General features: G+C 42.2%; 2 protein-coding genes across 2 annotated transcripts in view; one reads left to right on the top strand and one right to left on the bottom strand.

Moving 5' to 3' along the window:
• The window catches only part of rgl1 (ral guanine nucleotide dissociation stimulator-like 1), a 205,178-nt gene that overhangs the window by 34,748 nt on the left and 143,992 nt on the right, over positions 1-26,438 (top strand). The gene's annotated exons all lie outside the window — the stretch shown is intronic.
• Positions 8,205-9,305, bottom strand: LOC127567955 (putative C->U-editing enzyme APOBEC-4). Its single transcript, XM_052011197.1, has one exon. It carries the CDS (start codon positions 9,303-9,305, stop codon positions 8,205-8,207), a length of 1,101 nt encoding a protein of 366 aa, XP_051867157.1.

Here is a 26,438-nt window from a genome sequence, read left to right as displayed (position 1 = left end):
CCTATTTATAAGCAATATGGCCTGTAACCCACCCTGTGTAGAACAGTTTGAAGTTGGTTTTTGTTCTGGATTATGAGAGACTGAAGATGACACTTTCTAATATGCATACCTAGTAGTTAACGTTTTCTCAAGTTGCGGCTGTGTCGTGGTTGCATCAAGAGAGACTATATCATTAGAATGGGAAAATTGAATTGAAAAAATTATTCCTTTCTAGAGCAATATACAAAGTGCTGGAGGAACTCAGCAGGTCAGGCAGCACCCATGGAGGGAAATAAAATGTTGACTGTTTAGTTTCCTCCATGGATGCTGTCTGACCTGAGTTCCTCCAGCACTTTGTGTATTGCTCCAGATACATCCAGCATCTGCAGAACTTGTCTCTATTCCTTTTCTGGATCTGGGATTCATTCCCCATCCTTGATTTGCCTTTTGATAGCTGCATGCTAGGATGTCTGAGTGGTTAGATTAAATCATATTAATGTCATGTATTGATTTGATTAGGTTTCCTTTTCCAAAGGACGTTTGATTCTTAAATGTCTTTTACACTCTATCTCTCTGGATTTTTGAAAACATGAATTCTAATTCTTTAACTATCACTGTATCTGAACTTTTTTAATTTTGCTGTAGTCCAGTTGCACTTCACTACACTGTCATAACTTCCATTAGAACAATTGTGTTGTCTTATCCTGACTTTTGGACAGCTTGGTGTATTGCTTTTAGAGTTAACACCATTTCTTTAGGATAATGTGGCAGCCAATGTGTCTCTAACAGTCTGTTATGAAATAATTGGAATGAGTGATCATTTATCCTGCCTTGTATTTTTATTGGCTTTGTATGGAGGGATCTATAATCAAGGAAAATGGAAATGCTTCTCACTTTGAGAATCGTGAGATTGCATTGTTCAGCAAAGGCATTTGGGACTAGTCTTGGTTCTTGCACTTCCTCTGCAATCAGGATGTTTTTTTAAATTAATGTATTGGTAGGTGCAAGTTGCATGTTTACTTATGGTTAGAATTTTGCAGCTGATGTGAAGATCCAGGCTCTGAAAGAATGAGGGGAAAATTGATAAGGTGAATCAAACACTGTTGACCCAAGTTTCCTAAACTGGCGTGTGATAACATGGGTGTAACTAGTTTCAATTGTGAAATATTGAAGGTTTCCAGCAATCATAGTATCTCTACCTCAAACACTCTGAAATCATGGTAATCTGTTATCTTAAAATGTTTCTCTATTTACATTTGATCATTCTGAATAGCTTTTGGTCAGGTATTGTTTCTTTCTTTTTACCTGTTGCTGAACTACTGACCAAGCTATATTGTATGGAAGTTTGATCTACTGAATGATGGTTGATCAAAAGACCAAGTAAAAATACACTTTTTTTGGTTTGATCAATGAGCAAATTAATTCCAGTTATTAAACACTATTTGCGATGATCATGCATGCAACATCTGAGACTTCAAACATTGTATGGTTTGAAATGATGCCGATGTGATGGATGCATCAAGAGGCTTTGTGCTGTTCTTGCATGTGCTTTGGAACGTGGAGATGACAACACTGAATTTGGAGAATGGAAATGCCACAGATTGCATTGATGAGGCAGCAGGAAAGGCTAGCGTTCTTGTGCAGACTCCTCCAAGTTATGGCTCCACTGGCTCTGAATCATCATAAATTCAAGTCCTATTTCAGACTTGAGTTCACATTCTAGACTAACGTTTGTCACTTTGGAAGGAGACATCACACTGAGGTCTGTGCTGTTCTGGTGCGTGAAGTGGATCCAAAATCCTCATCCTTTTGGATGAGGACAGAAGTTGCCCCTGCTTTTGTATTCTTTGACCATCACCTTTTCAAAATAAAACTGATTCCTTCACTATCAATTTTGTGCAGTTTCCTACATTTAAAAAAAAGTGCATCTTAGAAGTACTTCAGTTGTAAAGTGCTTCAAGCAAGACTTGCGTGCTAATGGAAACTATTTGTTTAAAAGGATTCATTTTATTTTAATGACAATAATCAACCTTCTCTTGTTAAACTGCACAGTGCACCACTTGAGCACTTCCTCCAGTTTCTGTGCCTCCCTATCATATTTTATTGACATTTTGTTGTTTTTAAACACTAGACCTGCCCACTGCAACATTGTTCACTTCCTGCAATGCAGACCAGACTGTGATAATGTGCCAAGAACAACACAGACAGGAGGGAATTTTATTTTTGAGGCATCAGTATGTCACACTGACTTGTCCTCTGCTCTTTGTGGGCCACTTCATTTGTTTAGGTGGATTTAAGCGCACAAAAGCAGCTAGTTTGGTTTATGGGCAGTTCTGTGCCAATGGTGACTGAGCCAGTATTGTTTTTGTTTCAAATTAACTAGCAATACAAACAACCAGGTTTAACTTGCAACTTCTGCATCACCTTGTGTAATTAAGATTTTCTTCATTATGCACTTCTTGCCACAGTTGAGCTTTGTTTAATGTGTATCTCATCCAATAGAACTGCTATGAGGCACTGATTTAATTTGTGACTGTTTCCCAGTAGATTCTGTATGTGCACAAAATCAAAATCTGCTCCATTTTGATTATCTATCAATCAATCCAGTAATTGTTTTGAAGTAACTTTAGAACTCTAGTAGAATTTTTTTTTCCTATCTCATCAAGAGTCTGGCTTTCTAATTGTTTTCTGTATTTTGTGTTCTTTACTAAGTTTCTTCTGCTATCCAAGAAAGTGCTCCAATTGTGGCATGCACAGGGTTTTCAGCATGTCTCATTTCCAAGTGGGGCTATTTGGATAAACCTGGGTGGGAATGTGGGAGGGGGGAAAAGATTAAATGTAGCAGAGTTCAGCAGAAGGGCAGGGGGCCTGGAGGGAATTTGGACCTAGGCAAGGGGGAGGAGTAGTTAGGATACAAGCTGGAAGCCTTTTAAACATTGAAGACTGTTTTATGTTGGTAACAGTATATTAATGTCAGTTTTGCTCCATTTACAGCAGATCATTGTAGAAGTGATATCAGTAAAGAAGATTAAACTTGATACAGACATGAGCATCAGAGCTGCAATCAATTACTTGATGTAATGGAAGCCAAGTTTTTCTTAAGTCATAGATTAAAGACCAATCCTGCAGCCAAAAAGATTTTTGTGCAGATGTTCAGATTTGTGATGTTATGATTGATCTCCCTGTTTGCAGCATTTGGATAACTTTGACTTTGTGCAACCACAAGACAATTGCTGATGAAATAGGAGAAATTGCTGAGACAGAGTCGAGGCACATTAGTGTTGGTCAAAAGTACTCTACTTAGTAAAACATGTTTTGTAGTGCACTTTGTGTGAACTTGAATCAGCACGAGGTGGTCTTCTGAATTGTTGTTTCAAGTCAAAGAAACTTGGCAATATTAAAAGCAGCCATATAGCTGATTCTGCCAAAGATGAGGAAAATCAAAATAAGGCCTGTGCTAAGTGACATGTTGAAACATCGGACAAGCAAATCTTTTTTGACATGTAAAGAAACTCGTGTGAAGGCAACAATTTGGCATATATTCAAGTATTTGTTAACAGATTGCTTTTCATTGTTCTTGGAGATTCCTAATTATGAATTTTTCCCCCTGACCACAACCAATGGAATTGAGCAAATGCTTTTAACCTTGTAAATTATTGATGTCCTACTGTCCTTTAGTTGTCTAAAGATCCAGTGTATCGTTCAGAAACGGTGAGTTAGAACAGAAATAGGTACAGAACGAAGAATCCATTTCAGGCTTGTATTTAAGTGTTGTAGAAATAAATTGGTTATACTAGTACATTGAATCATGGTTTGCAGCAAGTCTAGGGATCTAATCAACTATTTGATTACTTTGTCTGTATCCTGGAGAAATGACTCGTTTTTGAGTCCTTGCAGCTTAAATGTTTGCTGCTTTGATGAGCAAATTTGAGTTTGACTCAAGAGCCCAGCTTAGAACTATTACCTAAAATAATGACTGCTTTATTGGCGTTTGCCATGTGCTAATCAACATTTTTATAATGGAGTCCCAAATTCCATTTAGTGTTCTATATTTTTGCCATTAAAGCCTAATTTCTTGTAACTTCAGTAGCATTTTGGTAAACTGTTCACTTAAGATTAATGACTTGCTAGTTTGTGGAGCTTGATTCTGCTCTGCACACTTATTGTGATCAAGCATTTCCAGTACACTTGCATAAATGTCTCCTTTTGAAACTGTTTTAAAGAGTATCACTACTTTGCTCTATATTACACAAGGAACACTGTTCTAACTTGGCATTGAACAGATGCATTAGATGATTCAGTAATTTGCATGTCATTTAGTGCCAATCACTTGTTTCTCAGTACCTCCTGACTTTAAGCTTGTTTGGCCTCTTCATGACAACAAATGCTTAACATTATATTTTAGTCTCCAATCCACATTACACATACGTGTATCACTTGACACTCTTCCCTTGTTCAAGTCCCAATCAACATAGGGACTCCACAGCAGAAACCTCACTTCCTCAAATGCAAAAAATACTCTGGGCTTGTGTCTCCCTTAACCAAGTAGCCCCACAAATCCATCTCTTCGCATCCCTCCACAATTGGTATTCACATTTTTCTCCACTTTTTATGGAGATCATCATTTCAACAGCCTCTGCCGCACCACTCCTACCTCATTTTCTGATCTACACCTTGATGCATATCTTTAGTTTCTTTTGAATCCTGTCAAGTAAAGACAACTTTGAGCTGTTTTCACCATCTGACCATGTATGAAGCCATTTTATTGTTGTCGCCTGACTTCAGAGGGACCTGATAACTATGGAATTGTATTTCTTAAAGGAACCTCTCTATTTATCCCCCTTGTGAATGAAAACAAAATAGTCAAATGACTATGCTACGACAAAACTGTACAACTTCCATATTCACATTCTATGTACTTGGTGGTCTCTTTTGAAAGAGGTCAGTTTATGCTGAAGTATCACGAGCAGATGGTAATCTTTCCTGAGGGGTATTCTTCACTGAATAAACTTCAATAATGGATGAGAAATTCTAGTCTGAGCCACAGCTGAAACAAATCCAGTGCAATCCACCTGGTATCCAGATTCCTCTGTACTGATATGGAATCATCTACCTCCATAGCAATTGAGCTTTGTCAAGTTTCTTCTGCTTTTCCTCTGTCAACTTTCCATAGTTTTCTTTTTGTGCAGCTGCTTAAGAATAACTATGTGGAACAATTGTATCCCCAAGTGCCCACATTATTCTGGGTGCTTAACTTGTGCTTTGCAAAACAGTGAACATGTTACCTGCATTCACTTTCCCATCGATGCTGGAGATCTTCATACACTGAAGATGGGGGTCACAATAGTTAGCTGTTGGGTTGTAACTAGAAAACCAGTGTGGCTATTCCAGCAGTGTCACATTCACACCCAGTATTGGTGTCTTGTACAACTATTGGCAGGTGAAGTGCTGCATCTGCTTTCTGATTTGTACAATCCACTCGGCTACTTCAAAAGGCAGTCTCATGCATCTCTGTACTTGAGACTGAGGTATCCCCTTGGATTCTACAAAACTATCCTGCACAGGGTTGTCATCTTTTAGAAATCAAATTAAGAATAACACTTATATTAGTCACATGTACATCAAAACACAGTGAAATGCATTGTGACCATACAAATACTTGGAACTTTATTCTTTCTTTAGTTCAAGCTTTGAATATCATTCCTCTTCTCAATCAATGTCCTTCTCCAATCATTCACTTGTCTCCATTCTCTATACAATTTGAGCCAAACCACACCAATACCATATATCACAGGGCAGCAGTAAAGGTTTCACCAGATGACAATGGCCATAATTGGATGTGGCAGAAACTTCTTGGAGTCTTAGAACACAGCTTTGTTTCTCTGCCTGTTTTTAATTTGTTGTGGCAACTTGTGTGGAGGTCCTAACACTCTACTGCAGGTCACTTGTTTTTAAGCAATCAAGAAGTTCACCTCTGCTAGGTTGGTTAGACTCCATGCATCCAACACCTCTTTAATCTTGTCCTCATCTCTTCAGCATCTATCCTGCACACTTGCCTTTTGCTCAGCCGGACTAGGAAGGTTCAAAATGCACTTTCAGATTCACTTTGTGCTCTCACTGCTTTTCCAAATGCCATCCCAAGTGGAAATTATTCATATTGGAACTGAAAAATGAGTATGTAACCTTTACTCCCTTAAATCTTTTTGTCTAACTTGCATCACATGTTTAACAGCAGATCAAAGGTTGTAAAGATCTAAACTTCTAGCTAAACAAACCAGTGTAAATGAACATTTAAATGCAGATGATAAGAACCTGAAATTTAAAAAATGCTGGGAATATTCAAGTTGGTCAGCATCTGTGGAAAGAAATGTTTTGGGTTGAAAACTTTTCGTCAGTCCAGTTCCTGCTGGCAGCATGGTATAGGCCATGTTTTGGAGGATGCTATACATTGGTGCTTCAAGTATCATGAAGTTCATCATAAAATGTCTCTGGATGCTTGACGAGCATAGCTGAAATATTAATACTTCCGCTACCTTTTTAAATCTTCAGTAGATAGTTCTAGGCTATGAAATTTCCTCCAGGTTGAGGATCGATCAGAGGAGTTTGACCAACAGCTACTGCTGCTCCTCTCTCTTGACCAAATTAAGTCCATTTGGCCCTTCTCTGGCTGTCATTCCAACAAACTTGGATAGGTCATTGTTCTCCTCTTGACTCTTCCTGTTGGGCATCTTTGTCCCTTCAGTTTATCAGCACCATTAGCCCATTGCCAATTTATTGCTAAATGCTGAGTTGATGTGAATTAGAACATTTATCACCTGTTGAGATAAAGGAAATTTCTGTGGGGGGGGGGGGGGGGAGGGGAGTGAGACTAATTGAATGACTTTCTCAAGGTGTAGGTGCATTTCAGATTTGGATAAATTTATTCAGATTTGCCATACAACTTAGTTCAGTGTTCAGATTCAATCTTTCGATTATGCCATTTAACATTTTGCAGAACTAATCCTGCTGATGGTTTTCATTGGAAAATACTCTCGGATTCTAAAGTGTAATTGTCACTTCAATTGCAGTAAATGGAGACTTTTCTGACCTTGAATGAATTTGTGCTCCCCACATAGAGCACTGTCTTCCATCTGAAGGGTTTTAACAAGGGCTAAGAATATAATAAAGAAAATCTCATTCATTCCATTCCAACTGTGATTTGAAGAACCTTCATCAGCATATCATTACAATCACTGAAAAACCCAGAGGTTCTGCAATTATTTTTGCACAATGCCTGGCATCTCCTCAATGACACTGCAGCCAATTAGGAGCAAGTGTGACACTATTTCTTCCCCTTTTTTTTTCATTGGGCACCAACTTGTTTTACACCTACACTGAATTTTTATTTACCAAAAATAAGTCTCCAGTTTACCATGGATACAGAGCCTCCAGCACTTATGCTGGTCCAATTGGTTTCCTCGTGCATCTTTGCTGAAGCACATTGTAATGTTTAAACCCTTTGTGTTGCAGCTGTAAACTAAATAAGCATACAGTATAAACAAAATGCATCTCTGGGAATTGAAGGGGCATTGTGAAAGACACTGGAAATGCTTTCCTTTTACTTGCATAAACAGAAGATAACTGCAGAGTATTTAAGGACTTGTCTGCTGTTCTGCATCAAGCTGAGTATTTTTTTTGAAACAATCTGAAGGTAATTTTGCAGGCCAGCACAATCCTCAGCTCTTAAGGGGGCTGCAAGGTGTTTCTGCCAAGCACTGATGGTATTATCAATGTCCTACAGAAATGTAGTGGACCTTAATCACCTAGGGACTAGGTGTATATATAAACTGATCTCTTGGCCTATTGCTTCCTCTTCATTCCTCCCTGAAAACTTTGTTTCCTTGCTTGGGACTGGTTCCTTGAATGCTAGCTGGTACCAATTCATGCAACAATTGCTGCCATAAGTTTGAATAGGCATTAGTTTATCAACCATTCAGTTGGAATTTGCTTGAATGTACTTTGGATCCAGAAACAAAGTGCACATAAAACTGAATTTGTCCATGATTGAATTAGAAATTGAATCACAATATAATGTTAATCTGATCAAGCAAACATTGGGTGCAGGTGTTGTAGCATTCATGTACCAGATACTTCAAGTACTACATAAATGTGCCCTGAACTGGCATCTGCTCTTGTGTAAGGGAAGCCTTTCTCTGTTTAACCAGTTCTTTAATGTTTGTCAGCCGTTACCTCCTTGTAGATTTTGTCCTTTTGCTGCTTTTCCTCTGCTTCTTTGAATCACTTGCTTTCTTTGTTGCGGGAGCTTCAAGCATTTCCACTATTTCAGTTACTTGCACGTTGTGAGGTGATGGTGTTGAAAGTGTTTTCCACTCAGATGTGTTGGGCAGATTCAGATGTCTCACCACATTTTTTGGCTTGGTTTTCTGTGATTGCAGTGGGTACATTGACCGGTGCAATGCTGGTAAGTTTGGGAGGTTCGTATAAGGTTGGTATGGGGCCATTAATGCCATTTTGTTTATAATGGGAAGGGGTGCTTGTGTAGACTTGTACAAGCTCATATCTTCTGGTTTAAAATGTTGCTTTGGATGTTTTACAGGGGGTGTGACATCAATGTAGTAGGGGTTCACACCAGTGATGGTAACAATCTGATGGGCATTGGTCAGATCAGCAAGAGCTCTTTCGGGCAAAATTGGGTTGTGAAGTGCTGTCCAAGGCATACCATACACAAATCTGTGGAGAATAGTCAGCCATGTCCCATTACTGATTGGGTTGATGGTTACCCTGGGCCAGAGTGCTGCTAAGCAGTGGAGAGCTTCTCTGTTCCATCCTGATTCAATATTGGAATCATCAGTATGATAGAGTGCAGAAAAATAGATGTCTAATCTCGTGCTTGGATAATTTATTAAAAAATCATACATTTTGCTTATGCAGTATTGGGCTCTTTCATTGCATGGGGTGTAATTAGAGTATATAGTAACATAAGCAATGTTTTCATAGGAATACATGAGTGCATCCAGATAACCATCAATATCAAAGAACATTGATTCTGGATGTAGCTGATATAAAGTACAGTTGGATACTTGTCCTTTCTGCACCAAGGTACCAGATGATAACTTCAGTTCATAAAAACACAGATGACTCCCAGATTGTGGCTGAGCATAGGGAAATCCAAATGTTTTGTAAAATTCCATGTAGGACACACGTGCTTCTTCTCCTGTTTTGATGTGATATGGGCACTTTGAACATTGTTCAGTGAAGTGCAGCCAGTAGTAGGGCTTCACCAGTGTTCCCTGAGTAGTAGTATATTCCTCATAAGTTGAAACCATGATGGTTGGTTCACCTCATTTCCATTTGAAAGGAACTATTTGCCGTATTCTGCACCCTTTTTAACAATAGTTAAAATACTGCTGTATGTACACAGCAGTATAAAGAATCAAATGGAAATCTGAAATGCAAAAGACAGAATGGTGGGCATACAGGATAAATGGATCAATCTGGAAGGAGGAACAGCGTTATTAACAGTCTACTCTAGACATTCTGTCCAACTGTATCATTGATCATTCTCGCTGACTGGCCACCTAACCCCAACAATCTACACTTGCTGTGCAATGTCTGCTTAAATAGCGACATGATCTTGGGGTTGTAACATAGTCTTGTCAAAATATTGCATCCTTTTTGAGGATTGTGCTCTGCAAGCAAAAACCAACTATTAAAATTCTGTCTAAATTAGAACAAAACTCTCCAGCCTAATTTCAGTAAATGACCCTAAACGTTATGCATTGATCATTATTTCCAGAGGTCTTGGTCAACATTAACCATACGTTGTGGTTGTGACAGACTTTTGACTTTACAGTGGGGGTTCTGAGTATTTTGGTTTCAAGTAAATGTAATAGCTGATTAGACTGTAATATATGATGTCTTCACGGGCTTAATTGTAACAAGAATGAAATGGCAGTTGCAGTACTACTACTTCCATATTAAAATAGTTTTTAAAAAAAATTTAACTGTTTCGCAATTAAAGGAGCATTTCTGAAATGTAATTAAAAGGGACAACCTGCCTTGAAGTAATTTTTTGTTTGTAAATATTAAATAACACTCGTCTACTATCCCAAATGAGGGATGCACTAGTAAATTGGTTTATGTCACATGCACTGAGGTACAATTTAAGAACTTTGTTTTGTATGCCATCCATATCATTACATCAGTTCAATACAGTATGAAGGAAAAGCAATATCAATTTAAGCATTATCTATATCATTCTCACTATACTAACAAGTTTTTAGTTAGTTTTTACTTTTCCTTGTTCACCAACCATCTTTTATTTGGTTACAACTGTTATTTACACTTTGAAAGGAAAATGTTTAATTTCTCTATTATAAAACACCCTGGGGTAAGACTAAATGCATTCACTCTTCTGGAATTTTAAAGAAGATCTTGTCAAAGTCTTCTCTTACAAGCTTTGATGAGATTGAGATGAGCCAAGGGAGAAGGGATTAGGGAGCAAGTTCTGAAGGTCATAATAGCTGAATGTTCCCCACCATGGAGGGAATAGGTGGTGGGAGCTGGAATGTCACACTGCAGGAAGATGGAGGGTATTACAAGGATTTTGTAAACTACACCTTGAAGTAGCACATCAAGCTGATGGACAGGAGCAAACATGGATTACTGATGAGAAGACTGTCTGGACCAGTCAAGATTTCTGGTGATGCTTGGGATCCAACTTGCACATCATTGGAAATGCTTCTGGCCATCAAGACCAGCATGTGTTTTCAGTTGTGCTGGGAATGAAGTGGGGGACAACAGTAGTTGATTACTTTAGAGGTGGCAATGTACCATAATGAATGTTGTCAAGGGTCGCATTTAGCCAATGGAGGGAGTGAATAATTGAGGGCAATGGAAAGTATTTGTAGCGGAAACCAAAGAAAATGGTTTGAATCTTAAGTGTTTAGCTGTCTCGTGGATAACTGCACAATAACATCTAACTGTCCCAGTGGCCTAAGAAGAGGGTGCTGATTGGTGATAGGGATCCTAAAACTGGGGAGGAGTGCACGACATGAAGTTGGAATTGAGTCACAAAAGCCATATCTACACAGTGCCAGTATACAGTTTGTCTCAACAGCTGGAACAAATCCAGAAAAGATCTTGGGGCTAGGACTTCATATTGGAATCCTCTACATCTCCAGATTTAGCTTATTTAAAAAAAAATGGATGTTGGAGGTAATATAGGGAGTACCACTTGCCATGGGGATAATGGGTTGAAAGTACTGTTTAGGAATGTGTAGGATAGATCTGAACAAGAATGTTGAATGTAGACTAATCCTGGATTGTATTAATTCTCAGTCCTGCCTGCACTGAATGTTTTCTTCTACCCTTGTCTGGCAATTGAGCATTGACTATGTTAGTAAAACATGTTTGTGTCCAAAACTGGGAATCTTCTGGAAAATTTTCTCCAGTTTCTATACTTCCCTTTCATTCACTTGATCCAGTTATCTCTTTCTTTGGGGGTAAACTAGTGACTGTTAGCCACTGAGTTCTACAGCTACTCATTTAATCCATCCTTTAAGATCTAAGGAAGAGTGAAAGCAATGTTCCAAAGGACTACTCACGATCTAATGTTCTGGACTTCATTGACTGTTTCTGATGCCAAGTTGCAGAGGAATGAAAAATGTAAAAGTTGTTGAGAAACTTGCAGACTGGGCAGTTAAGTGGCAATTGAAGTTTAACATGATGTATTTTGGCAGAGGATGACATCTACACCTTTAAGAAATTGACTAAAAGAAATATCAAAATGCATTGCAGGTCAGCAAGACTATTTATTTAAGTTATTGGATTTTTTCTTGTACTGAATTCAGAAGTAGTGAAGGTATTTCAAACCTTGTGTCAGACCTCAAGCCATACTGTGCCACTCGCATCTCTACAATGCAAAAAGGACACTTAAAAATTCCCTAGTTTATCTAATGCTTTTTTTTTATTACTACCAGAACTTGGCAATTATACTTGCTGGGAAACGGAACTTGGGTGACCTGAAAGATCCTGTTTAAAATTTAGGAATGAACCGGATCGTGAAGATGTAGCTATGTTTTTACAGGTGGGGCCCATGAATGTGGTTGCAGATGCATTCAGTCAGGAATAGTGGAGAAATTTTATTAACATTCCAACATCTCTATCACAATTTGACAAATGGTTTCCAAGAAAGCTAGGCAAACAAATGAGAGAAGAGGATGCAGGTGGTGGTGTGTTGAATAAAGGCACTAATACAGAAAAGTTGGGCTGAATGGCATGTTTGTGCTATGTATCCCATGCCTTGAAGCTAAAGGAAGGAAACAATGTCAAACCTATAACCAGTACTTAAGATGCAGTAGTGGAAATGGATAAAAATGATGCAAGCAAGTTGAACTTGCCTCTCCTTTTCAGATAAAATGTTACCCTTGAGTATTACCCCATGATTTCAATTTGAGCAGGTTATAACTTTACTCAAATTTCTCCATTTCCCTTTTAAATTCTTATAGTCTGTTATGTTCAGCTTCCACAAATGTGCATTACTGCCTGGTACTTAGCCCAAGTCACTACCTTCCATCTGTGAGCCTGCACAATTGTCAACAAGCAATTAAGCCACTTTGAGTATCTTAAACTGGCACTTAATGACATGAAAAACAGTTGAGGAGGGGGTGGGATCTTATTGAAACCTACTGGATACTGAAAGGCCTGGATAGTGGATGTGGAAGGATATTTCCAATAATAGTCTAGGATCTGGGGGCACAACCTCAGAATAAAGGGATGTCCCTTTAAAACTGAGGAATTTCATCAGCTAGAAGGTGAATTTGTTGCCACAGAGGGCTTTGGAGGCCAAGTGATTGGGTGTATTTAAGGCAGAGATTGATATGTACTCAGTTGGTAAGGGGGTTAACAGTTGCAGGGAGAATGTGGTTGAAGGAAGAAATCAGTCATGATTGAATGGCAGAGCAGACTTGATGGGCCAAATAACCTAATTCAGCTCCTATATCATGTCATTAATTTGCAATGCACCTCAGCACAAGGGCTGAGAAACTAATCCTGTGCAAATCAGTTGTCAATCTTGCATGGCTCAGTTACTTTTGGATAAAGTTCAGACCAGGGGGTGAGCCTGCAGTCATCTGAAGGGTGTAATGCTGAATGTAATCATGTACAAAGGGACTGATTTTTGTGTCTCAATCTAAAACTACTAATAAAATGACTTGCTGGTTTGTTTGATTGTCACCACCTCTAATTCCTAGAGGCCATAACATTCCTAAAGCTGGAGGAGGCTGAATAGAAGGAATTGGATAGGCTGGGGACACAAACTGCAGATACTGGAATCTGGAGCCAAAGGCATTGCTGGAAAAACTCAAGTTGAGCAATTTGCATATTTTTTGCATTGGATAGGCTAGGTTTGTTTTCCCTGGAGTGATGGAGGCTGAGGGGTGACCTGATGGAAGTGGGTAAGATTGAAGCATAGATGGTCTGAATCTTTTCCTCATGATAGGAGTATCAAAAAAATGAGGTGATATGTTTAAGGGGGTGGGAAGAGTTTAAGGGGATCTGAGGGGTATGTTTTTAGTAGTTGAAATCTGGAAAACACTGCCAAAAGAAGCAAGTTACAATCTCTATTAAAGAGGCACTTGGAAATGCATTTAAACAGGCAAGGTATAAATCTACATGGACAATGTAGGTAAATGACATGTAAATGGACAAAGGTCCGTGTAAATGTGGTGGGCTGAAGGATCTGTTTCTGTGCTTGTATCATTCTAACACTACTACTAGTTAAAAACAAATTTCCTTGATTTTCAGTTGCTTTAAATCAAGCATGATTAGTTGTATGAGAGTAGAGGGAAAACTTAAGTCTTTTTACTAGGGAGCATGTAGTTATGTGATGACATTTCCAGAGCCTGTCTGATCAGAAATTGGCAATCTTGGGTTCACTTTGAATTACAATCATCAATGCTATTCTAATTTTGAATACAAACTAAGCTAAGTTTACTGTACAGTAAGAATAGGAAAACTCATTAGCTGAAATTTCTAATGCAACAATGTCAACAACTTTGAAGTGCAAAATATGAAACAAAATGGTTGCAAAACAATTAAAACATTCAGTACAACTTGTATTAAATATATTCACCATCCAACTATATGGTTGAATCAGAAATAGAGGTGAAGCCCAGAATGTTTAAGTTTTTGAAATGCATTGATCTGCATATCCTGCTGAAAACAATACTGAAATACCTTGGAGGTGAAAATGAAAGTTATCAGCGCACAGTATATTGCATATGTTTACCTGTTACCTGGAGACTCTAAGCTTCAGTGATTCTTACTGCTCGGGTTTTCTTAATTCATTTGAAAAATGAATTTTATTCCAATTTGGTCTTCACTATAAAACCGTAGTAGACAAGTTCTTCCTCAACTGTGGATCTGTACTCGAGTTGTTGCTTCATTGCTAAGGTGGGGCATCTTTGGTTGTAAGCAAAATGAATGAGTAGTTCCATGGCAATGGTGTGTTTGGATACAATTCTATTGTATGTACAGAACCTGTATTTACAATGCTTTTTGCAGGTCACTTGAATGTATTAAAGATTATCAAATGATCTCAATGCTATAATTGCATATTATAGCACAAGGATGCAGCAACTGGTTCACTATTGCTTTAAAACTTGACTGAGTAGTGTCTTTAAAATACAGGCCAAGTGGTGACCTCCTGTGCAGTAAATGTCTGATTTACTTTTCCTGATTTGAAGAATTGCTTAAAGGTCTCGTTTCAAAATTCAATTCTTGTTTCCAAACAGCCCTTCTGGCTTTGGTTTTAAGAACTCCCAAGTCAATCTCCTGTTGGCTGACTCAGCAAGTTGGAGAACTGCCAAAATGTGGGCTTGGTAGAAATGTTCCCATTTGCAGGAATTTTAATATGGCTGTATAACTACAAAAGCTGACTGATTACTGGAGCTGCCTACATTTGGTAGTGTTGGGTCTGAACTTTAAAGCAATCGATAGGGTCCCTCAGGTAGGTTGATTCAGAAGATAAAGAAGCAGGGGATCCCAGGGTGAATTGCAAGTTTGATTTTGGAACTAGCTTGCCCAAAGAGAAGGGTTGTTATTCCAGCTGGAGGGCTATGATCAGTGTTCTGCAAGGATCCGTGCTGGGATGTCTTTGATGTATATCAATGACCTTGGATGAAAATATAAATGGGTGGATTAGCAAATTTGCAGATGACACCAAGGTTGGTGGAGTTGAGTGTAAAGGACTATCAAAGAATACAGCAGGATGTAGATCAGTTTCAGATCTGGGCTGAGAAGTGGCAGATGGAGTTTAATTTGGGCAAGTGTGAGGTATTGCACTTTAGGAGGTCAAATGAAAGGAGAATGTATACAGTTAATTGTAGGCCTCTTAATAGCACTGAACTACAGAAGGATGTTGGGGTTCAGGTCCATAGTACACAAAGTAGCTACGCAAGTGGATAAGGTGGTAAAGAAGGCATATGGCATGCTTACCTTCATTGGTAGGGGTGCTGAATATAAAAGTCATGCTGCAGCTAGACAAAATTTTAGTCAGGCCACACTTGCAGTATCGTGTGCAGTTTTAGTTGCCCCATTTATAGCAAGTATGTGGAGATTGGCAAGGGTGCAGAAGAGGTTTACCAGGATGCTCCCTTGATTGGAGGGTATGAACTATAAGGAAAAGTGGGACAAGCTTGGGTTCTCCTTAGAACATCGAAGGCTGAGGGGAGACCTGATAGAGGTTTTAAATTGAGAGGCATAGATAGGGTAGACGGTCAGAATCTTTTCCCTAGGGTAGAAATGTACTTGCAATGTTCAGAGGGGTCATGATCCTGTGTAATGGGGTTACACGATTGTCCACAAGCCCTCCATTAGTTTGGTGTCATCCTTCTGCAATAGTGGAAGCAGAGGCAATAGTGGCATTCAAAAGGCTTAGGCACATGAATATGCTGGGAATTGAGGGATATGGATCAAATACAGGTAGAAGGACCTAGTTTAATTTGGCATCAAGATCGGCACAACATTGGGCCGAATGGCCTGTCCAGTGCTGTTCTGTTCTATAATTATCAGAAGTATCATAAATTCTCTGCACAGGAAGTGGCCAGTTGGCCCATGCAGTTACTCTTCAGCTGTGGTAATGTTTGAAGTGCACTGTCAAATAGAGGATCCGTTTTGCTGCATGGTGTTGGTAATGTAATCTATTAATATACCAACAAAACAAATTCTGGTTTATTTCCTCAATGCAGAACTCAAATTTGTAAATGCGTCAATGGACAGGAAATGTCAGTTGGGTTCATTAAATTTGCACAGTCCAGTGGTTTGGGCTTTGTGATGAGAAAAACCTTAGTGACGGAAGGGGGAGAATCTGCCCGAGAAAACTTCTGACCTTGGGTGATGGAAACTTGTTCAGAAAATCATTTGGAGTAAATGTGATCCATAGAGCCACTTGCCACCCTTGAACTGATCTCTGCCCAGATCAAGAGATAAGCACTTTTCTGGAAAGCTTGTGGAGAATCAACACCCTCCACATCTTGGAGATGTGTCCTTGGCGATGGCCCTGATGCAGGGTTTTGACACAATGTCAACAATCTTTCCTCCCACAGACACTGCGTGACCTGCTGAGCTCCTCTAGCACATCTTGTCCCCCCACACTTTAGTGTATTCCAGAAGCTTGAGGATGGCACTTGAAAAGACTTGTCGAGCCAGTTCCTACCGTTGTACTCAATTCCCATTTTCTGGTACCTCCCCTCTGCTGTTAAACTGGAATAAGTGGTTGGTAAAGAAGCCATTTCTCTTGTAGACCTCCAATTCCTGTTCTCGATAATCCAAGTTATCTTGGCTACCTGAAAAGCTGAGGTTTTTGTATTGGGAATCGTCCTTGTAGTTCGAGTCTAAATGTTACCCACCACGTGGAGGAACAAAACTGGTAATTGGTATTGGTTTATTATTGTCACTTGTACTGAGGTACAGTGAAAAACTTATCTTGCACACTGATCGTACAGGTCAATTCATTACACAGTGCCGTTACATTGAGTTAGTACTGAGTGCACTGATGTAGTACAAGTAAAAACAATAACCATACAGAGTAAAGTGTCTCAGCTACGGAGAGTGCAGTGCAATAAGGTACAAGGTCACAACAAGGTAGATCGTGAGGTCAGAGTCCATCTCATTGTATAAGGGAACCGTTCAATAGTCTTATCACAGTGGGATAGAAGCGGTCCTTAAGTCTGGTGGTACGTGCCCTCAGGCTCCTGTATCTGCTGCCTGATGGAAGAGGAGAGAAGAGAGAATGTTCTGGGTGGGTTGTACTCCCATGCAGTCTAATCAGCAATCTGTGGCGACTCACCGTCTAGTCGGGCAAACCGGCTCGGCAGTCGGGTCGCACGGCGTCGGAGCGACGAGGCCCAAGATGGCGGCGGGCCTCGTCTTTCCGAGCGACGGGGAGAACCCGCGCGTGGGAAAGTCCTGATGACGTAGGACTTGCGTTGTTTTGGGCGGGAGTTTTCTCCCTTAAAGGGCCCGCGCAAGGCAGGAAAATAAACCAGTTCTGTTTGGCAATCCTCTGAGTAGAGTCTTGTTTTATTCCGCGGTAGCAACCGCTACATTGGTAATCCTGACGGTCCAAACGGCTTTTGGACCCGCGAAATGGACGACAGCGCAGCAGCCAACGCAGTGGCCCTCAAGCTGCCCACCTTTTGGACACTTCGGCCCAGCGTCTGGTTTGACCAGGCCGAAGCGCAATTCCACCTTCGGCAGATCACCTCCGACTCCACGAAGTACTACCATGTGGTTAGCTCTCTGGACCAGGAGACAGCCGCCCAAGTTGGAGACTTCATCCAGTCGCCTCCAGAGGAAGATAAGTACCCGGCTTTCAAAGACCTTTTGATCCGGACCTTCGGCCTCTCCCGTTGTGAGAGCGCCGCCCGCCTGCTTCATCTGGATGGCCTGGGGGACAGATCCCCATCCGCCCTAATGAATGAGATGCTGGCATTGGCTGAGGGACACAAGCCATGCCTGATGTTCGAACAGGCCTTCCTCGAACAGCTCCCCGATGACATCCACTTGTTGTTAGCTGACGCCGACTTCAGCAACCCCCGTGAGGTGGCCGCCCGGGCAGATGTCCTGTGGAAGGCCAAGCGCGAGAGCGGTTCGTCCGTCAGTCAAATCACCAGGCCGTGAGCCCAACGCCCGCCTCGCCCGGCCCCAGCAACCGAGCAGCCACGCCCCAGGAACGCAGACGACGACACGGGTGACCAGCTGTGCTTCTACCATCAGAGGTGGGGTGCGGAGGCCCGTCGATGCCGCCCACCCTGCAAGTTTCAGGGAAACGCCAGGGCCAGCTGCCGCTGATGGCTATGGCGGCTGGCCGCCAACAGAGCCGCCTCTTCGTTCAGGACAAGAAATCTGGACGGCGTTTCCTCGTTGATACTGGAGCGGAGGTCAGTATTTTGCCCCCGACAGGCCGCGACACTCGTGACAGGCCACCGGGTCCTCTACTCAATGCTACCAACGGTACAACGATATGGTCTTTCGGCACCCGTACGCTTCAATTACACTTTGGCGGCAGCCGTTTTACCTGGACCTTTACCCTTGCCACCGTCGCCCGACCACTCCTAGGAGCTGATTTCCTTCGGGCCCACAACCTGTTAGTCGACCTGCGAAGGAAGCGGTTAGTCCACTCTAGCACTCTCTGGACCTATCCCCTGGGAGAAATCAGCCCACCAGCCCCGCGCCTGGACTCCATTTCCCTTTCTGGCGACGATTTCGCCAAGCTCCTAGCCGAATTCCCATCGATTTTGGCACCTTCGTTTACAAATTCTAGGCCCACACACGGTGTACGACACCACATCATTACCACAGGGCCACCCCTTCATGCCCGAGCACGACGATTACCTCCAGACAAGCTCCGCCTGGCAAAGGAAGAGTTCCGTCACATGGAGGAGCTGGGGATTGTTCGCAGGTCAGACAGCCCCTGGGCCTCCCCCCTGCACATGGTCCCCAAAGCCACCGGAGGGTGGAGGCCCTGCGGCGACTACCACAGGCTGAATGACGCCACCACCCCGGACCGTTATCCCATCCCTCACATCCAGGACTTCGCAGCGAACTTACACGGGGCCCGCATCTTTTCCAAAGTGGACCTCGTTAGGGGATACCACCAAATCCCGGTCCATCCGGATGACGTCCCTAAAACTGCGATTATCACCCCATTCAGCCTGTTCGAATTCCTTCGGATGCCGTTCGGCCTTAAGAACGCCGCGCAGACCTTCCAGCGGCTGATGGACGCGGTAGGCTGAGACCTGGACTTCGTGTTCATTTACTTGGACGACATACTGATCGCCAGCCGTAACTGCCAGGAACACCTTTCCCACCTCCGCCAGCTGTATTCCCGCCTCTGCGATTTCGGCCTCACGATTAACCCGTCCAAGTGCCAATTCGGACTTGACTCTATCGATTTCCTCGGCCACAAAATCACCAGCGACGGGGCAACACCCCTACCCACCAAGGTGGATGCTATCCGCCATTTTGCCCGCCCCGACACAGTCAAAGGCCTACAGGAATTCCTTGGGATGGTCAACTTTTACCATCGTTTCATCCCTGCAGCAGCCCGTATCATGCGCCCTCTGTTCTCGCTGCTGGCTGGTAAGGGCAAGGACATCACCTGGACTGACGAGGCTGCGGCTGCTTTCTTTAAGGCCAAGGACGCCCTGGCAGACGCCATGATGCTGGTACACCCCAGGACTGACGTCCCGACTGCCCTCACGGTAGATGCGTCCAACACCGCGGTGGGTGGGGTACTGGAACAGCTACTCGAAGGCCGCTGGCAACCCTTGGCATTTTTCAGCAAGCACCTTAGACCACCCGAACTGAAGTACAGCGCTTTTGATCGGGAACTTCTAGCGCTGTATCTGGCGGTCCGGCATTTCCGATACTTTCTAGAAGGCAGGCCTTTCACCGCTTTCACCGATCATAAGCCTCTGTCCGTTGCCTTCTCCAAAGTCTCTGATCCCTGGTCAGCTCGTCAGCAGAGACATTTATCCTACATTTCTGAGTTCACAACTGACATCCAACATGTCTCCGGAAAGGATAATGTCGTTGCTGATGCACTTTCCAGACCAACCATCCACAACCTATCCTTGGGTGTCAACTACACGGCCCTAGCTGATGCACAGCAAGCCGACGATGAACTGCCCAGCTACAGAACCGCAGTCTTGGGTCTGTAGCTCCGAGATTTCTTGGTTGGTCCAGGTCAGCGGACCCTACTTTGCGACGTTGCGACTGGTCAGCCTCGCCCTATAGTCCCTGCAGCCTGGCGGAGACACGTTTTTGACTCGGTACATGGGTTGGCGCACCCGTCCATCAGATCTACTGTCCGACTGGTTGCCAGCAAGTTTGTCTGGCATGGCCTGCGCAAACAGGTCAGTGAGTGGGCCAGGACTTGTCTGCACTGCCAGACGTCAAAAATCCAGCGACGCACCAAGGTCCCACCACAGCAGTTTGAGCCTACCCATAGGAGGTTCGACCACATACACGTCGACCTCATGGGCCCTCTGCCGGTTTCAAGAGGAGCCCGGTACTTCCTTACCATCGTGGACCGGTTCACGAGGTGGCCTGAGGCAACCCCCCTGACTGACATCACAACTGATTCCTGCGCCCGGGCGCTGCTCACAACTTGCGTCTCACATTTTGGCGTTCCGGCCCACATCACTTCCGACAGAGGCACCCAATTCACTTCCAGTCTCTGGGCTGCATTAGCGAACCTGCTAGGGACGCAGCTGCACACCACCACGGCCTACCATCCTCAATCAAATGGGTTGGTGGAACGTTTTCACCGCCATCTGAAATCGGCCTTGATGGCCCACCTGAAGGGTCCTAACTGGGTTGACGAGCTGCCTTGGGTCCTGCTCGGCATACGCACTGCCCCCAAAGAAGACCTCCGCACTTCGTCAGCTGAGCTTGTATACGGGGCGCCACTAGTTGTCCCTGGGGATTTCATACCTGCCCTTCGGGACCAAGGGGAACAACCCCCAGCAGTCCTACAAAGACTGCACAAGAAGCTTGGCGCCTTGGCCCCGATTCCCACCTCACGGCACGGTCAAGTCCCATCCTGCCAGCCCAAGGAACTATGGGACTAAGTTTGTTTTCGTTCGCAGGGGCACACCTCGGGCGCCATTGCAACGACCATATGAGGGACCGTTCCGAGTCATACGGAATAACGGATCCACTTTTATTTTGGACATTTGAGGCAGGGAACAGGTTTTCACGGCAGACCGCCTCAAACTGGCCCATTTGGATCTGCAACAGCCTGTCGAGGTTGCCGCGACGCAGAGGCCGCCCCCCTAAGCGGCAGCTGGCACAGCCCACGGACCTTGGGGACTGTCTCGCCGGTTCTGGGGGGGGTTGTGTGGCGACTCACCGTCTAGTCGGGCGAACCGGCTCGGCAGTCGGGTCGCGCGGCGTCAGAGCGACGAGGCCCAAGATGGCGGCGGGCCTAGTCTTTCGGAGCAACGGGGAGAACCCGTGCGCGGGAAAGTCCTGATGACGTAGGACTTACGTCATTGCCGGTTGTTTTGGGCGGGAACATTCTCCCTTAAAGGGCCCGCGCAAGGCAGGAAAATAAACCAGTTCTGTTTGGCAATCCTCCGAGTATAGAGTCTTGTTTTATTCCGCGGTAGCAACCGCTACAAATCCATGTGATGTAGGAACCTATGTTTTGATAAGCCATTCCACTTTTCAGTTGAGTTATGACATCACTTAGTTTAATGGCTTCAGTAATACAATATTCGTTCTACCACTGAAGATTCCATTATGGTCGAAGCATGCGGTCCATAAGCATCCAATCAAACATAACTCCAGAGCTTGATCTTTCCCCATAGCTGCTTCTGCTTCAAATACCTAAAGTAAGTTTCTCTTGATGTAATGATTTCTTGTGGCAATGTTAAAACATTGTGGTGATATTGAATGAAGCTGTCAGCTCTCAACATCACAGTTTAGAAAGTGACGTTAACTTCTGTCTCTTTCATACTGTGAATTCAAATTTGAAAACCATTATCAGGGACGTCCCACTCCGTAAAGATACTCTTGTTGCAGTCTTCAAATGTGAGTATTTGAAGTGAATGTAATCTTTTTTACACGTTTTCTAGCTGTAAAATGCCAACAAATTTGTGCTCTTGTTTGATCAGGATTTAAGCTTTCAATGATGTTCAATGAAAATGACAATTTAATACAATTTCTACACTTAACTGCTTTTAGTTCCCCCGGCCACTTTTGAAAAAGATTTAGACTTGTGCTAGGATCATTCTTGTAGTCCAAAGACCTCCCCTTTTCAAGTAGCCAAGAAATCTTGGTTCATTGAGAACGGGAATTGGAGGCCTACAAGGTAAGTGGGTAGATAGCTTAATAACAAATACAGCTTACAGTAGAGGGCAGGACCCAGAAGATGGTGGGGGGGGGGGCAGGGTTTGGAGCACAACAGAACTGATTGTACATGGGTCTTTTCAAGTGTTCCCACAGAATTTATGAAATGGTACATGGGGGAGCTGCATGTTTTTTAAAATAAGCATTTCCAATTTTGGGCACCACCCTTTAATTGCTCTTGATCCAAAGATTAAAATAGAACTTGAATTCTTATGTTGCTGTCTGAGAATTCTTTGGCTGATTTGCTGCTTGTCTTCAGTCTCAGTAGTATAGAGGAAATTTTGCATTTTGGAATCTGCTAAATTTTCAAACTATTTTGTGGTACGTGGCAACTGCTGTGCTTCTATTAGAAAATAACCGGAACCTGTCTAGTCTTAAGTGTTTAACTTTGTAATCAAAGTCAGTTTATTATCACATGAGATTTTGTAGATGCTAGAATCTGGAGCAACACACAATGCTGGAGAAACTCAGCAGGTCAGGCAGCATCCATGCAAGTAAATTAAACAGGTGATATTTCAGGTTGAGACCCTTCAAGACTCCATTTATTCTCATGTGCACAAGTACATGCATGTACAGGTGCGATGAAAATCTCTTGCAGCAGCGTTACAGGCACATAGCATCATAAGCAGCATTCACAAGAAAAACAAATTATACACAATTTTTACAAGAAAGAACACAATTAGAACAAAAGTCAATTTTTAGTGCAAAGTGGTCCTAGTGTTGCAAACTGCAGTGATTTAAGGTTATGCCAGTTGGTTCAAGAACAGAATGGTTGAAGGGAGTTAGCTGTTCTTGAACCTGGTGGTGTGGGACTTCAGGCTTCCTCCTTTCTCCTCAGTGACTCTCTAACTAGGGCACTAATCTGTTTTTGCAAAACCTTTTACAGTACATGCACTTGAATTGGAGGATTCAAGAGGAGGTGGCATGAGAGGACTGTAAAACAGGAAGAAAATTTAAGTATATTTGTGCATAAATGTTTCTGACATGACTGACTTTTAGCTTAGCTTTTAACTCGTCACTCTTGACTACAATCTGGATGTGCTTGTTTCTGTAATGTGCAGAGTCCATTGTCACATTTTGTACCACTTGCAATTTGACTCTCTTTAAATCCATAAAACCTAGCCAGGAGCAAGGATTGTGCACAGACCAGTCTTCAATTCTTCCCTGCTTTGAAAGTAATGAGTTCTAGCATGAATACGCCAGAGATTTGTTTTGGCTTTAAAAGTATACCTTTTTCAAAATGCACAGTTTAATATGATTTTGATCCCAGTTGACATGACTAAGCCATCAGGAATTTTGTGCAAAAGCCAAAATTCTGGTGGTAGTTACATTTTCATTTACCATCTGGTAAACACTCTATAACAAAGCTTTCTCTTCTGTTACCTGTGGTGGCTGAATGACTTGGGTAATGGTTCCAGTGGTACCTCTGCATCAATTGACACAATTTATTTTTTAAAAGAAAAGGTGCATCCTTTTGAGGTCTTTTTAACATTGGGCATTTGCCAAAAGTGTTAAGTCCAGTCCGTAATGATCTATTCTCAACTTTGTACAATTTGCCGTTTAAGTTGAGAAGTGGATATCTGTTGAGCCACAATTTTAAAATTAAAGCAGTGCAAAGAAATGTAGATTTGTTGCTTCCTTGAAATTGATTCCTTTGAGTGAATTTTCAAGCATTTGGCCCAACTCAACCTGCAACCATAAGCTTCACCACTTTGGATCAAATTCCTTTTTGTTTTGTAAGGCAGTTCTGGACAGACTTTGTCCTCAGCATTGCAACCAATTCCTGCTCTGAACAGCACTCTGCATAACCCTCATTGGAAAGTTTATGAATATATCTAACTGACCTGTAATTGGGATTACTTCTACTATCGTCATAAGTATACCACTAACCCTGACTCCTGGTTTGTTGCCCAAAAGCTGCTTCCTTGACACCAAATCCTCAGTCCTATAATTATGCCAGCTGGGTCTTTCCAAATACCACCACTGTTTCCTTAAAGCTCATGTTCTTAAAATATAACCGTGTATGTGTATACACACGAGCTGTATTTACAGAAATTATTTGTCATAGTTAAACAGCACAGAAATGAGTCCTTTGGCTCACCCTGTCCCTGCTAACCATCAATTATCCATCCATTCATCCAAATTCCAGTTACAGCACATGGAAAATATCTTCCTTTTGCTTTGGCAACTAAGGTGCTGGTAAATGGGGTTGGGCACTTCTTTAAACGTCAGGAATACCTGCTTCCACCACCCACTTGGGCAGCATTCCAGATTCCAACCACTCTCCTTGGGGGGTGGTGGTGGAGGAGAAGAAGATACTGTCAAATACCTGGCTGAAATCCACATAGCCTGCATCAACTGCATTGCCTTCATCAATACATTTGTGTACGTGTGGTTTCAAAATAAAAAAGACTTTGTTTAATGTATTAGCTCTATACCTAATTTGTTTCAAAAGGACCTTTCTATACTAATGTTCTTAAAAATATTTTCCCCCTTGCATTGGGGGGAAAAATAACTTTGGTTTGCCCCAGTTTATAACCATGTAAAACAGTGACATCCATGTTGGCATTTGTGGTTAAATATTTCCCTACTGCTGCCATCTTTTTGTGTGCTTCTGTTTTTGTTTTCAGTGTAGACCCTACTGACTCGGGAGAGCTATATTTTTGGCTGTTTTGCATAACTTGTGGGTGACGATAGACTTTAGAGCCATGGAATTTCCAGGTTCACTGGAAGTATTAAGCCTTGGGTTGGTTTTCATCTGGTTCTTGATTACTAAGTGAGGAAATCTAGCCTCGGTAGACTTGGCTGATGTCTGAGATTTTTTTGAAAGAATCGTTGACTTGTTCTATGATGAACAAAAAAAAAATTCTGTTAAGTGTACTGGTTTCTGAAAAGACCTGGAGTGGGCTCCTTGGCCTGTTTCTGGCCTGATGTTGTGATTGACTTTCATCATGTCTTCATTTGCAGCTCCTTTTATCCACATTTTCCCTGAAGTTTACCTGTCTTAATCAGCAAAGCCAGCATCTAGAACCTTGTGGAGAGTTCCAAATTTCTGCCCACTTTTTTTTTTGGCCTGGCTCTAATTTTAATATCAACACTTTTTTGTTCTTGATTCTTTTTACCCCACACCTCCAATCAGTTTTGCTTCAACAAAGAATCTGTCCCATGAAATGCTTTTCAATTTAAGCACTTCAATCAGACTTGAAATGAATGTGGATTAGATATGATCTGACGGTGTAGAGCTTGTGATTTGAATGTCCTGCATAGTTTGCTGCTTGGATGGTGTCCAGTAACCTGAGGATTTGGGAGTGGGAGTAGATCTCTTGACATTTTGAACTTGCTCCTCAAAGATCATGCCAGATTTTCTACCTTTCTTTCATTTTTCCTACACTACACCAATATCCCTCAATTACCATAGTATCCAGAAATCTATCAGCTTGTTTTGAATGAACTATGACTGAACTTCCCATTGTCCTCTAGGATAGAATTCCAAAGATTCACTACTATGATTATAAGTTTCTTCATATCAGTTCTTGGTGGCCTACTCATTCTGAGACAGTGACCCCCTCAGCCAAGGGAAACATCCTTCCTGCATCCAACCTGCCAAACTCTGAAGGAATTTTGATGTCATAAGTGCATACATTGAGAAGGAAATTGGCAGTTGATTTATTTAAAAATCTGAATTTTGAAGATGAAAAGTCTGGTCATGAAACATACTATGAAGCATGTAGCTTAGTTGTTTGAAGGAAAGGCAAAGCTTGCATAGGCATCCTTTAAGTTCTAAAGAATTTTGTAACCAATGCAAACCATTTTAACAGGCTGTTAATTTTTGGCGAAACCTGCTGTGCTTTCAGGGCTCCCAACATAACAGGAAAACCTTTTTTTTGTGTGGTTCTAGACAGCAAGCTCTTGAACCTGCGCAAACTTTCCTCTTAGTTTCATGGGATCTTTCATGAAGTCCGCTCGATGTTTCCCTGACGAGACTCTGCCTGCAATGGTATAATCACTCCCTTGGAAGTAACAATGTGATTAGCATAGAT

This window comes from Pristis pectinata, chromosome 3 (assembly GCF_009764475.1).
Source record: "Pristis pectinata isolate sPriPec2 chromosome 3, sPriPec2.1.pri, whole genome shotgun sequence".
Taxonomy (NCBI): domain Eukaryota; kingdom Metazoa; phylum Chordata; class Chondrichthyes; order Rhinopristiformes; family Pristidae; genus Pristis; species Pristis pectinata.
This window is presented reverse-complemented; position numbering and strand designations above follow the sequence as displayed.